Consider the following 14,833-nt stretch of genomic DNA (forward strand, 5'->3'; position numbering starts at 1 on the left):
TATAGTTTTAAGAATATTAAAGACTTATATAGCTTTATATAATTTAAGAAGTTTAATATATTTTTCTTAAGAGTTTTTAATTACTTAAATGGCTAAAAGTATTTTAATTTTTTTTTAAAAGGTTTTGGCATTATAATTATTAATTTTTAATGCATTAAATATTTAAATAGGTAGATAAATAGAAAATTAATGCAAAAAGCATTAATATAATTTCCATTAAAAAATAATCTCTTTATTAAAACTTAATTACTTTTATTTAAGTTATAATTACCTATATTACTTTAAATTAAGTAAATTAATTAAAAATAAAGATTTAATTGCAATTAATATTAATTAATGCTAAATTTAATTAAATTATCTGCATTAAGTAAGTATTAGGGTTAACTAAAGTTAGCGAAAGTTATAAAAATGCATTACTTATTAATATGCGCTACTTATTAGTAAACTACGTTATATTGATTTTATATTTTTAAAGAAATATTTTAAGGCTTAAATATTTATATAACTTAATTTATAATATTATTTATATATTTCCTTTTTATTCTTATTATTTATATTTATATTTTATTAAGTTATATATATTTTTTAAAATTTACATTTTAACTTATTTATTTATTTTATTATATTAATGTTTATAAAATATAAGCCGTTTTTTTAATATCCTTAAGTTATTAACTTATTTATTTCTTAAAAATGTAATTTAATAATATTTCCTTTTAATTTTAATTTAATTTTATTACTTACATACTTATAATTAAGTATATTTAAACTTAAAAAAGGCATATAATATATATTAAAGAATTTCTTTATAATATTTATTTTTAAAAACTTAATTATTAAGTCCCTTATTTTATTTATTAATATAATACTTACATTTCCTTATTTTATAATTTTATTAATTTCTTATAAATTTATTATTAGCTATTATTATTATTATTATATATATATAAAGTATATAAAGCGTTATTTATTTTAATTTTTATTTAGTTATTAAAAGAAAGTTGTGAGAAATTTATTAAATTCTTATTATATTTAGTATTTTCTATTAAATTTATAATTATATGGGTTATAAGCTTTTTAAAAGCCTTTTTTAAAATTATAAAAGACTTTATGCTAGCTAATAAAGCTAGGAGTTTCTCTTATATTTTCTTTTATTTTTCTTAGCTTATATCCTTTCTTAAGAAATTTACTTTTTCCTTTTCTTTTCTTTATTTATTTATTTTTTAATTAATAAGCTATTTATTTAAATAAAGGAAATAATAATTCTCTTAAGTATGCCTCTTTATTTTATAATTAAGGCATATAATAATTTTTTCCTTATCTTTTTTACCCTTTATATATAAAGCTTTTTTAAATAATTTAAAGGGTTTTTCTTTATTTTTATTTAATAAGTTTAAAAAAAATTTAATTATATAAATATTTAAATCTTTTTTAAGACTTTAAGTTATATTTTAAATAAAGTTAATATATTTATTATTTAAGTTATAAAAAATTTAATTAATTATAATTTATTTAAGAAGAATTATTTTATTAGCCTTTATATTCTTTAAAAAAAAGCTTTAGCTTATTAATATATTCTTTTATAATCTTTAAATTATTAAAATTAATATTAAAAGACTTTTTATAAAGTAAATATTAACTTATATATTTAAAAGATTTATAATAAAATTTAAGTATATTTTATGCTTTTTAAGCATTATTTATATTTTTTATAAATATAATAAGCCCTTACTTATATATAAGTTTAATATTAATAAAAGGTTTTTTATTTTAAGTTAAAAGTAAGCTTTAAAAAAGATTCTTAAGATTATTCTTAATAATATTTTCTTTTTTAAACTAAGTTTAAATTTTAATACTTTAATATATATAGTTTTTTATTTTATTAAAAAGTAAAATATTATACTTATTAAGGGATGCTATTTTAAAATAAATAAGTAAAGTATTTATGAAAATATTTAAAATAATAAAGAAAATAAAGGGCTTTTAAATAATATATTTTTAAGATATTATAAATTAAGAATAGCTAAGATATAGTTAAGTATTTTTAAGAAAGTTTAAGAATTATTATAATTTTATTAAAATTTAAATTTTTAATATTAATTTAATATAATTTTTAAATTTTAAAGAAATGCTTTTTTTATTTGTAATAAAAGCTTTTAAATAATATATAATTTATATAAATAAGTTAAGTATTAATAAAGAAATAATTAAGTATTTAAGTAAAGAAGGTATAATTTTTATATATAAGTTTTAAATTAAGAAATAAGGTTAATTTATAATATTAAATAGGGTAATTTAATTAATTAAGGGCTTATTAATTAATTTAATTAAGTAATTAATTAAAAGATTTATTTTAAAGTATAAAGATTATTTTATTTAAAAGGTTTAAAAAGTAATGATAATTAAAGGGTATTATATAATATATGTTTTTTATATTAAGTTAGCATTGTTATTTTAGGTTAGCGTTTAAGCTTATAACCTTTTAAATAATAAAGTTAAATACTTAATTTATTAAGCTAGCTAATATTTATTTTATAAGAAGGGCCCTTATTTATAGTTATTATCCTTTATATAATGGCAAACGTATGGGGAAAAGGATATCCCGTATTAATAATAGCCTAGATATCTAGAATATTCCAACAGAGAGAACCGGCTTCGGACAAGGTCCCGATCCACTTAGACCCCAAATCCGCAAGGAATTTGAGCGCAGATTCACCAACTTCGATGCTTGTTTTGGTCTTTGTAGTGAATAGAACGGCTCCCAAAAACTCCTCACGAAACACATCGTCCACATCCTGAGCTTGCTGCAGGGTACTCTTCAGCCAATCCACTCTCACGTGTGTATTGGTGTCGACATTGATGGCTGTAAGGATCCCATGATTGGGCAGGCTTGGGGGGCCATTCTAGATTTTATATCAGATAAACCAATAGCTTGAGCTTTTCAAGATGTTGTCCTTACCTGTTGCTCATCTGACCTCAGTACGGTCGATTTCCCTCGCCACTACAAGGTCTCCGGGAGCGTGTATGGGGCAATGTACTTCCACTCGCCAACCTTGAATACCTCGGGCGTGCTCGTTGGTGAGTACAGGAGTCGCTCGAGGAGAACAGTATTGCTCTTATCCATCTTGTCAGGGCGCCCAGCTGGCTTCATATTTATGAGTAGGAAAGCGCGATTGTTGAGGAAGATGGATGTAGGTGCGAATAAGTTGGCAATCTAAAAGTTTCTCACATTATAAATACTAGCTGATCCATGGGCGTGGCCTGTGAATCATCAGTCAGTGACTGGCGTGAGGAAACCTCCTGCAAGAGACAAGGCACTTGTGTACAAGGCTTACTCACACATCTCTTAGGTTCAACATACAGACTTCGGACTTTTCTTTGACCTGTGAGTTATTGCCCGTTACTGCGTATGACCAACACGGTGAGGCTGTCATGGATCATATATGAAACTCATCCAACTAAACAATCCATTTTTGAGGGTGCACACCCCTTGACAGGCACCATACAGATGACTGGGGACGAACTGTTTTGCCAGAATGTCCCGTGGTGACATAACTCTCTTTAGTATGCGTGTATATACTACAAAATGCCCCCCGCTTCCTAGGTCTTCAACCATGGCTTTGCGGACATATGACTCTTCCTTAACAGGATTTAGAGAAGGAGTATTGCTTATCATATTTTTTATACCATCTTGGCTAGGTTTGAAGAACTGAAATGGTGGTAGAGACCAAGGATATTAAGGTCTAAAATTAAGAGGTGGCATTATGATGGTGAAGGGTAGAAGAAGGGGTATTACATACTGGCAGCATGCTATTTCACAGTGCTTAGTAGATATGAAAATGTAGTATATTATAAAAAGAGCATATACTTAAATATGTATACTACTTGAAACATATAAAATAAGCTATTGGGAATAGTAGCACTTGTAAAAAAGACGGTCCCTTAGGCGATCCCTTTAATGGATAAACTAATAATTAACATGAGATCTTTAGTTTTATAGCTATTTTATTAATAAAAATAAGATTGCCAGTTAGCTAAATGTTTTAACTATAAATAAAGGGCCTTGCTTACTTTTAAATAACCAATTAATAAAAGAACTTATGCCTTTATTTTTTCAAGTTATAACCCTTAATTGCTTAACCAATTAAATTATTTAAATCCTAGCAAACAACACTAGTTTCAATCAGGCAATTCTTTAAATAATACATCACATAACACCCCTTATTATTACTATACCTTAACGTTTTAATGTATTATTATTATATCTTTATTAAACCATTAAAAAGCACCTTGCCGCTGCTTACTTAATTAAGCATATTAATAAGCCTTAAATTAATTAAAAGCCTTAATTTAACGTTACCTTATTAAACTTATCTCTTAATATAAGTAATTAACTTACCTTTATATTAAATACTTAACTATATTTCCTTAAATATTTATTTAATTAATATTAAACTTATATTATTTAAAAGCTTATAATTAAATTTTTTTAATCATATTACTTTTAACTATAATTTCTTTACTCTTTAATTATTAAAATTCTTTTACCTTTAAAGCCTTTTAAAACTTTTTTAATAAATATTAATGTTTCCTTAACTTTTATATTACTTTAATAACTACTCTTAATAAGTTTAATATTTCTTAGCTTTTTAAAGTTAAAAACTATTTATATTAAAATATAAAAGCTATAGCTTTTTTTATTAAAGAAAGATTAATTAAAAATAATTAAAACTTTTATAATATTTTTATTATAAATAATAATAAGGTAAAGTTTTATATAATATTTATTTATAAAAAAAGTCTTTTTATGCATATAAAAGATAAAAATATAGTTATAAAAGCCTGAAAAACTTTAAAAAAGTTATATAAACTTAATAAATTTATTATAAAATATTTAATTTTAAAAGAATTCTTTAATATTACCATTAAAGAATATAAAATTATAAAAAAATATCTTAATAAGGTTAAATAATTAACTAAAGATTTAAATATAAATAATATTTTACTTTTAAAATAAGTTATTATAGCTTAAGTTTTAAACTTTCTTAATGAAAATTATAAGAAATTTATATAAAATATAACTTAAAGCTTTAAAAAAATTTAAATAGCTACTTTATTAATACTTTATTTATTAATTTATTAAATAAATTAAGAGGAAAAGAAAAAGCTAAAAAGCTTTTGTTTTATAAAAGCTATAAAATAAAGGGGCATATAAAAGAGAATTATTATTTTCCTTTCTTAAATAAGTGTTATGGGCTAGCCCCAAAGGGGCTGCAGGCTGGCTAGCGCCTTCTCCCATAAGCTGCAAAGCAGCAACCTTTTAACCATTAAGCCAAAAGGTACGTAATAATCCAAGCTCCCTTAGATTACCTAGCCAGCCACTATAAGGCTTAGGCTTCCAACCCAAACCCATTACATAGCCCCCTTCCCCAACTACTAGTGGCGCATAATTACCCCTAAGGCTTACTTAAAATATCGCCTTTTCAAGCCAGAAATCTTCTTTATGGTTGGGTAAGACCATAACTTAAACTCTTAACCCTAAAGCTTAGATTATTTATTATGGGCTGGCCTTAAAGGGGCTGCAGGCTGGCTAGCGCCTTCTCCCATAAGCTACAAAGCAGCAACCTTTTAACCATTAAACCAAAAGGTACGTAATAATCCAAGCTCCCTTGGATTACCTAGCCAGCCACTATAAGGCTTGGGCTTCCAGCCCAAGCCCATTACAATAAGGCCCTTAAAAGCTAGTAAGTTAAAAAGTAAAAGCAAGAAAATAATTATATAAATAAGCTAAATAACTTAAAATAAAAAAAAGCTATAAAAAAAGCTATTAGCCCTTTTAATTAATGATAATTAATTAAAAATAATACTTAAAAATTTAAGGAAAATTTAAAATAAATTAATATTATATTAAATTTAAAAAAACCTTTCTTATAAATATAAATATAATTAAAATGTTTAATAAAAAAATTTATTAATCTTGCAAAGGTAAATAATACCATTATACCTTATATATATATAATAATTAATAAAAAACTAAATTATTTAAGTTATAAAAGGTAAAGTTTAATTAAATTTATAATTAATAGCAAAGTAAATATAATTAACTTTTATAATAAAAAATATTTTTTAATTGTTAAAAAAGTAAATAAAATTATTAAATAAGGAAAAGTAAGCCTTTTATATATAAGGGAAAACTTAATATTATTTCTTAAAAATAATTATTAGCTTAATATTAAAAATATATATTATATCCTTAAGTTAAAAATAAATATTATTAATTATTATGCTATTTTTAACATAATAAAAATAAAATTAAATAAAAATATAATTAAGCTATTTTTAAAAAGAAATAATAAGCTTATAGTTATAAGGAAATAAAAAAAATAATCTTTATTATATTATAATTATTATTAAAAATAATAATAATAATAAAATAAATTTTATTATTTCTTTTCTTAAGGAAATATAAACTTAAAAAAAATAAATAAGTATTATTATTATTTAAGCTATATAAGCTTTATATTTTTAATAAAGGTATTAAAAGTTAATAAAATAAATATTTAAGGAATATCTTTTAAGAAATTAAAGGCTTTTAAGTGCAATACTTATTTATAAGCTAAATATATAATAAAATATAATAAAAAAAGCTTAAATAATAAGAAATATAATACTCTTAAAAAATATATAATAATATAAAAAGTTTATTTTTCTTTATATTTAATAAATATAAATATTATATATTATTCCATAATAAAAAGACTTATTTTTTATATAATTATTTACTTAAAATAAAGAATAAAGCTATTATTACTTTTAAAGATTATAAAAATAAAAAGGAAAATAAAATTAATAAGATAATAAAAGAATTCTTTATTAATAATAAATTTAAATATATAAATAAATAAATTTAAGCTTTCTTTAAAAAATATAATATATATTATTAAATAACTCTTATATATATAAAAGAATTAAATAAAGTAATAAAAAAATTAAATTTTATTATAATAAACAAGGTTAAAAGCTTACTTATAATTATAAATATCCTATATATACTTTAAAAAAAGCCTTTAAAACTAATATACAATTATATAATATAACTCCTTATATAGCTTTATTATTTAAAAACTTATATAAAAAGAAATTTAATAAAAACTTAATATATATATTATAAAAACTTTGGATTTTATTGTTTGTTATAATAATAATAAATATAAAACTAAATTAAAACCTTAAAATAAAAAAAGAATATTAATAAGAGTTATTCTTAAGATAAATATATATTAAGTTTAAAATATAAAAAATCCTTAAAAATAAATTCTTAAATAAAAATAACTTATTAAATAATAATAATAATAATAATAATAATATAATAATAATAATAATAATAATAATAATAATAATAATAATAATAATAATAATAATAATAATAATAATAATAATAATAATAATAATAATAATAATAAATAATAATAATAATAATAATAATAATAATAATAATAATAATAATAATAATAATAATAATAATAATAATAATAATAATAATAATAATAATAATAATAATAATAATAATACCTTATTAATAAATAAAGAGCTTATAAGGAAAGAAATACCTTTAAAAAATAAAATAATAATTAAAGAATTAAAAGAAGTATATTTAGCTATAAACATTATAATAAGGATAATAATAAATAAATTTAATAATTTTAATATTATTCTTATAGCCTTAATTATAAAGGAACTCTTTAATATAAAAGAAATATTAAATTTTCTTAAAAAAGACCTTAAATTAAAAGTTATATAAAATAAAGTAAATAGCTTAAAAGCTTAAAAAATATATATAATAACTAAATTACTTAAAGGAAAAATAGCTATTTTTAATAAATAAATTATTAAAAAGAAATATATAAATAATCTTAATATTATAAAGAATACTTAAATAATAAATAAAGAAAATAATACTTAATATAAAGCTTAATAAGTAATTTATAGCTATAATTAAAGATTTAAAGTAAATTTTCTTAAAGCTTTTTTTATTATATGTTAATTAAAAATATATAACTTATTACTTATTATAATAATAAATAAAGGCTAGTTTATATTAAATTATAATATAAAAAATGCATTTTTATACTTTTTTATAAATGTTAAAATATATATAAATTTTTTAAATTTAATATATAATAATAAAAAATATAAAGAGTTATATGCCTTATTAAAAAAGGCTATATATAATCTTAAATAAGCACCTTTATTATAATATAAATATTTAATAAATACTTTAAATAAAGTAAGATTTATTATTTATCTTTATAATAAAAAGATATTTATAAATAAAAATAAATAAATAATATTTATTTGCTATATTAATAATATAATAATCATTAATATTAATACAAATAAAATTAAATATATAATAAATAAAATTTTTAAAGATATAAATCTTAATTTCTAAGGGGAATTAAATAATTTCTTAAGAAATAATATTAAAATAAATAAAGAAATATTTATAAATTAAAACTAATATATAAATAAACTATTAAATAAATTTAATATTTAATGAGGAAATAAAATTAATAATTACAAAATTAAATTAAAATTAATTTTATATATATTAAAATATACATTATATAAAAATAAAGCTTAAGCCTTTTTAAAAGAAATAAAAAGCTTTTAATAATAAATAAAGTTTTATTATATATTAACTTAAAAGTTAGGTTAAATATAACTTATTTAGTTTTTAAATTAGCTAAATATATATTAAATTTAAGCCTTAAATACTTTAAAGAATTAAGTAAACTATAGAGATATTTATTAAAAGTTTTAAATATCTTTAAACAATACTTTTATTTTAAGGAAAATATCTTATATATAATAAGGCATTATAACTCTTCCTAAGGTAATAATATAAATAATGGAAAGTTTACCTTAAAATATATATTTTCTATCTTTATAAGAGATAAAAATATATTTAACTTTATTAATTAAGCTTTTTAATAATAAAAAACCCTAGCTTTAGAAAAATTTATTAAAAAGGAATATATTTATATAATTTAATAATAAACTTTAATAATAACTTAAATTTAAGTTATAATATTCTTATATTAAAAATATTTAAAGATAATAATGCTGTTATAAAATTAATTAAAAATTAAATGTTTTATAAGCATATTAAATATATAAATATAACATATTATTATAATTATTATATTATTAAAGAATATTTAATAAAAACTAATTAAAATAAATATAAAAGATAATTTAGCAAATTGGCTTATTAAGCTTATAATTTAATAAGATTTTAAAATATTAAGAAAAAGGTATTATTTTATAGAAAATAATTAATTAAAATATTAATATTAAAGGTAATAATTATAAAATAAATATATATAAATAAAAGATTATCCTTATAAAAGAAAAGTTTTTATATAAATAATTAAGCTTATAATAATATATGTTTTATTTTCTTATAATTAGCAATTTTCTTTTAAATATAATAATATATAAATTGTATAAATAACTTAGTTTGTTATTAAATAACTTAAACTTTTTTTAAATAATATAGCTACTTATATAGCTAATATATATGCATAATATATATATTATTGCTATATTTTATATATATTTATAAACCCCTTAAATCATTATATTTTATTAATTCTTAATGTATATAGTTTAGCTATAAATAATATTAATAAAATTCTTAAAAACTATATCTTTACCGTGTGATTTAATAATAATAAACCCCGTGATATATAAATAATAAGTAAATTTATTAACTTAAATAAAACTGTTATGTAATATGCTCGTGGCTGTAAGTTTAATTTATGTGATAAATAAATTTTTAGTTTTTTATTTTAAGGAAATAAATAAAAATAACCTCTTTTAATATATTAAAGTTTTACTCTTATGTAAAGGTTTTCTTTAATAATAAATATATATATATATATATATATATAAGTATTAAATAATAAAATAAATGTCTTTTTAAGAAGCTATTTTAATAAATAATAAATAAATAAATAAATAAAAACTAGCTTTTAGGGGGCTGTAAAAAAGACGGTCCCTTAGGCAATCCCTTTAATGGATAAACTAATAATTAACACGAGATCTCTAGTTCTACAGCTATTTTGTTAGTAAAAATAAGACTGCCGGTTAGCTGAATGTTTTAACTATAAATAAAGGGCCCTGCCCACTTTTAAATAGCCGATTAATAAAAGAACTTACGCCTTTATTTTTACAGCACTGCTATGGCGTTTCCGTAGGTGCGTGGCTTGGATTCGAAGGTGCAGGATCTAGGCTAGCTTCTTATTAGATAAGGGCGCAAGCTGCAGATTACGTGACCCCCGCCAGCTGCCCACAGATAGCCTTTTGCAGGCTGTAGCCTGGGCTGCAACCTAGTTACCTTTCTACACAATGCGACAACTCAACCACACCTGACCACTGTATTTGAATACGTGACCCAGCCGACATAAGCCATGTTTATTATAATTTTAATTTAAACCTGATCTCAAACTAGGTAGTTTGGTATAGGGGATTTTCGAGGACCAGCAGCTGTAATTGGAAGAACCAATTGGAACCAAAGAAGATATCCCAAGTATCATGGGGGCTTGTTGCCTGCATAGAGCAGTGAAGTTGAGCCCTTGTAGCTTCCAAGAACCTTCACTGGATGTCCTGACCGGCTGAGTGATTGCCTGAGGAAAGACTGCTGACGGCAAGCACACACCCAGCGTCAAGTACATAGTTAGACACTGACGTACTTGCAGGGAGCGACTGCCCTATGTTATTTCCTCTGCTGTCCCTTCCAAGGTCCTGACTGCTGACTGTTTTGGCTCTGGGACAACAAGAATCTTTTTGATCAACAATTGCCACAATGACAAGTGCGACTCCATTGTTATTTAAGACACGCTGTCGTGGGCAAGTCTCTTTCATTTCACGTGGTATTCCTCCAGGTTTCCAGTGTTTTCATTCTGGTACACAATATGGCATTTGAATTAACTACACGTGTATGGTATTTTTCTTGAGAGTTGGGGATCCTTCCATAGATAGCTGCTCAAACTTCCACCATGAGATACCAATAGTACCTTATGACATCCTGACCACCGTGTTCAAAGGGAAGGTGAGGGGTCGGAATTGGCCAAGATAATAGCTGCTCGTTCATGCATTCGATTACAGCAACAGGAAGGAAGACAAGGAGTTGAATCCAGGCACGAAGAAGGAATGATCCCCATAGGTCTGGGCTGCTTTTTGAACTAGAACGATGTGCTTCGATCTGATCGACTCCTTCCAATCCTTTTCCCTCTTTCATCTACCACCGACCACACTGATCTCAACACCAAAGCCCATCATCACGAAGATTCCGTCCCACTCATTCGCTGCTTGGCCATTTCTGGTCGCGCTCAGTCACTTGACTCTTGTACCATTGTCCTTTATTTGTCCTGTGTCTCTTCGTGCTACTCTCCTCGTGCTACTCCCTTCGGTGTCCGCTCCCTGCTTCCCATGGAAACTTAGTTTTCATTTCAACTCCTGCTCTTCGGAACGGGCAGTAATCGCGTGGCTCCTGGCCGATGAAAAACGCTTCATGCCACTTGGTATGCTTGTGCCATCGCTTTTCCATACTGACATATCCAGATCAATGGAGCCACAGCCCCCAAGGTCCCGCATCCGAGGATCAGGCCTGTTGAAGCTTCTCAAGTCCGTTTTGCGATGTTCCATCCTCCTCCCACATATCCCCTAGCGGCTTTCTGCTCTCACAAGTTATTCACGTTCCTTACCTTGATCGTTTGATCCGGATGGCATAGCCATAATAAGCCTTTGCCAACCCCCTCCCCCTCTCGGAATCTTCAAAGCACCAGGGACGGGTGCATTCCCCACCCTCTTTTCTCCTCCTCACAAACTCAGGTGCCTTCATCGTCTGGTCCGTCAGCTTTTCGCAAAGCTCACCGCCGCCTCAGTTCGTCTTCGTCTTAGCATGGCCTGCTTGTGCCTGCCATGCCTTTTGGGATCTGGTCCGGACGAAAGACCAGGCTTGCGCCCGCACTCATCATTGGCGTCTCCAACCCTTGGAGTTGAAATATCAAGGCCAGTTCCCCCAGCGTGATTATTCGTTACGACTTTCCGACCCTTTTTTGAGGAAAACAGCGTTATATATGATACGGGGACTGGTTATCGGCGGCTTCGGCTGACCGATGGCACTACTAGCACCAACGGGACAGCTGGCTGATGGTTGTCACGCTCACAACCTTTCGGGCCTCAGCTCAAGCATGGGAGCGGAGTAGGGTATGTATCCCGGGCTCCATTTGCTTTCATCATTGGCCTTCATCGTCGGTGAAATAATTGACAACGTCCCAGAAACGATCGATCGCAAAGCTTGGCTTTCCGGAGGCGACACTTGAGCATCCAGCAGTCTCTGCGCTTCGACCTCTCCTGCACCGGCTCACGCAGCACTTGAATGCGACAGCCATATCAGCTTGCTCCACTCTTCAACGACCTGCACGCTGCTCTCTGCACGCGACGAATTCTGTCAGGCCATTCGAGGCACGACACATTGGGCAATGCGTGCGCAAGTCGACTTTTCACAAAAACGCGACGCCTCAAACATGGACAAGCACCTCTGTGAGTCCAACACAGCTGCACCCTGCGTAGCTGGCTCTCGCCAAAACTGACCGGTATCATAGTCAGGCTGGGGCTTTCAAAGCATCGCTGCGGCTTCGCAGGCGTCCGGTGTTTATTGGAGCAGGAACCCAGGATTGAGAGCTATTCTGTGATGTGCGTCTCCTTGAGACACTCCTCGTGGCCTCGCAAGTTGGATCGACAAGGCCGCCGGGGGCACAAGCTAGGTTGGCCGTCAAGACTTTTGGCCTGGAATGATTGCTGAGAAGTATTCGGGATCGTGGAGAAATAACTGTTTGATGTTGACAATTTCAGACATGGCGAGGGGTGAAGTTGCATATGTGTGTTTTGCGGTCGCTGATTGAGCAATGTGGAGGCTTCGTGAAGGATATGATGACACGGAATAGAAGATGAACAAAGTACCATCGAAACTCTCAAACAGGCGATGCTCGCGCAGCCTCCGGCATGCCACAATGATTGAAGCCAGCAGGCCACAAGCCTTTACCGTCGTCCGCCGCCCCGGATCTCAGTAGCAACTGGCCTCTAGGGTTCTTCTCTTCTCTGGACCTTTTGCAGATGGGACAGCGTCGAAATTCGATGTCGTGCAGGGATTTCTAGATGTCAACCTAGGTCGGGCCTGGCACTGCCGTTGGCGAGAAGATGTCATGATGCTCTTCGCTAAGACGGCAAGAAGATTTTGTTTCTGCGACTTTCGTGACAAAATCCGTGGGATTGATTGAAAAGTTCACAATTGATGGGGACCGAAAGGATTTTATATGGATGGATTTAGTGTCCCGTGAGTCAAGCCGTACTAGAAGGGCGCCGTTCTTGGGCTACCTAAGTAGGTCTTCGACTAGACTCGAGATCCAGTGCCTCACGGACACTCAGACTGAGGTACCCGCTCGATTCAAGTTAAGAGCAGCACTGGGGATGACAAACCTTCCAGCGTGGTGGATCGCCTTGAGCCGCTTTGAGGATGGCTCTTGGGTATTGTGACGGCGAGTGGCGGCAGCCAGCTGGTCGGACACTGGGTCGGGCGCAATTTCAAAACCATCAACCTCTTGGGGCGTCGGACATGACGGTTCCTGAAGCGTCCAGCCACGCGTGAACCACACGCAATCTTTCATGAACTCCGCTGTCTTGCTCTCTGCGTGCTCGAAGTTGTTGACCTTGAGATCGGACAGGTAGGCAAGGCATAAGGATGACTCTCTGTACCAGTGGAACATCGAGTTGATGGCTTCCGAAAGTGCTGCACTGCTGGCCTTATCGATGCAGCATGTATCAACCCAAGCGTACGCATACCCCTTTTCTTTGGCAACTTCGCAAGTCTTTTTGATTTTCAGAAAGCCGGCCTTCTTCAGGAGTCTTGCCGGTCGCGACTCGGCCAGCATCTCCTGGAAATCAACCTCTTCCTTTTCCCAGGTGTGGGACAGGATGGCATATTTGCAGTCCTGCAGATCGACGACTTCTTCGAGCCTAAGCGTAGTGGTGTCGATCAGCCACATTTTGTCGGCTGAGGAGCAACGCAGCCGTGCGATAGGTCAGCCGCAGCAGGCATAAGAGTCGGGTTGGAACCCAGAATATTCCGAATGGGAAGAGATTGACGTGGAAAGGCTCGGAGGAAAAGAGCTGCTCGCGGCGAAGCAATGTTGCACTAGTGGGGGACAAGTGACGCGGAACACGGACACAAGTAGAACAAGAAAGAGATATGGCACAGAGAGTAAGCAAGGATGGGTGTCCCAGTGCTCCCCAATTCAGGCCAGATTGAGGCTCTGCGTGGGAATGGGGTAAGTAATCATGCAGAGGTACGGCGTGGTTCATGCACATCATTGGATCTGGAATAGTTGCACTGCGTCGATGCACGAACTATTGGCCCGTACGAGTGCTTGATTCGATGGGGTGAGGTGACTGCAGCTAGTACTTCCACTCCAATGGCATGGAGGGACAATACCTCGCGGATTCTCGGCTGATGTCGGAAACGAGACGTGATACAATCGCGGAGGTCATATGTGCAAGCTCACTTCACTGAGAGCATCACAACATCACGGATGTGCTCGCAGTGTAGCCCAAAATTAGTCGCCACAATATTTATAAACCCCCAGATTGCTGTTGCCAACGCTGGTATTTCGTCTCACAGATTTCTGTGGTAATTTTCCATAGACTTTGGATTATCTCCTCAAGTACTCCCAGAGACAACCAACTTGTCACAACTGGCTTCTCAGTT

The 14,833-nt window shown here is 28.7% G+C and overlaps 1 protein-coding gene across 1 annotated transcript; it reads right to left on the minus strand.

The window, feature by feature from the left end:
• Positions 1–13,493: 13,493 nt before the first annotated feature.
• INS49_000236 (uncharacterized protein) lies at positions 13,494–14,114 on the minus strand (the record flags this gene model as incomplete). Its single annotated transcript, XM_043161074.1, has 1 exon — positions 13,494–14,114. One exon carries the CDS (start codon positions 14,112–14,114, stop codon positions 13,494–13,496), a length of 621 nt encoding a protein of 206 aa, XP_043029580.1.
• Positions 14,115–14,833: the final 719 nt, after the last annotated feature.

The sequence above is a fragment of the Diaporthe citri genome (genome assembly GCF_014595645.1).
Source record: "Diaporthe citri strain NFHF-8-4 chromosome Unknown scaffold_1, whole genome shotgun sequence".
Classification (NCBI taxonomy): Eukaryota; Fungi; Ascomycota; class Sordariomycetes; order Diaporthales; family Diaporthaceae; genus Diaporthe; species Diaporthe citri.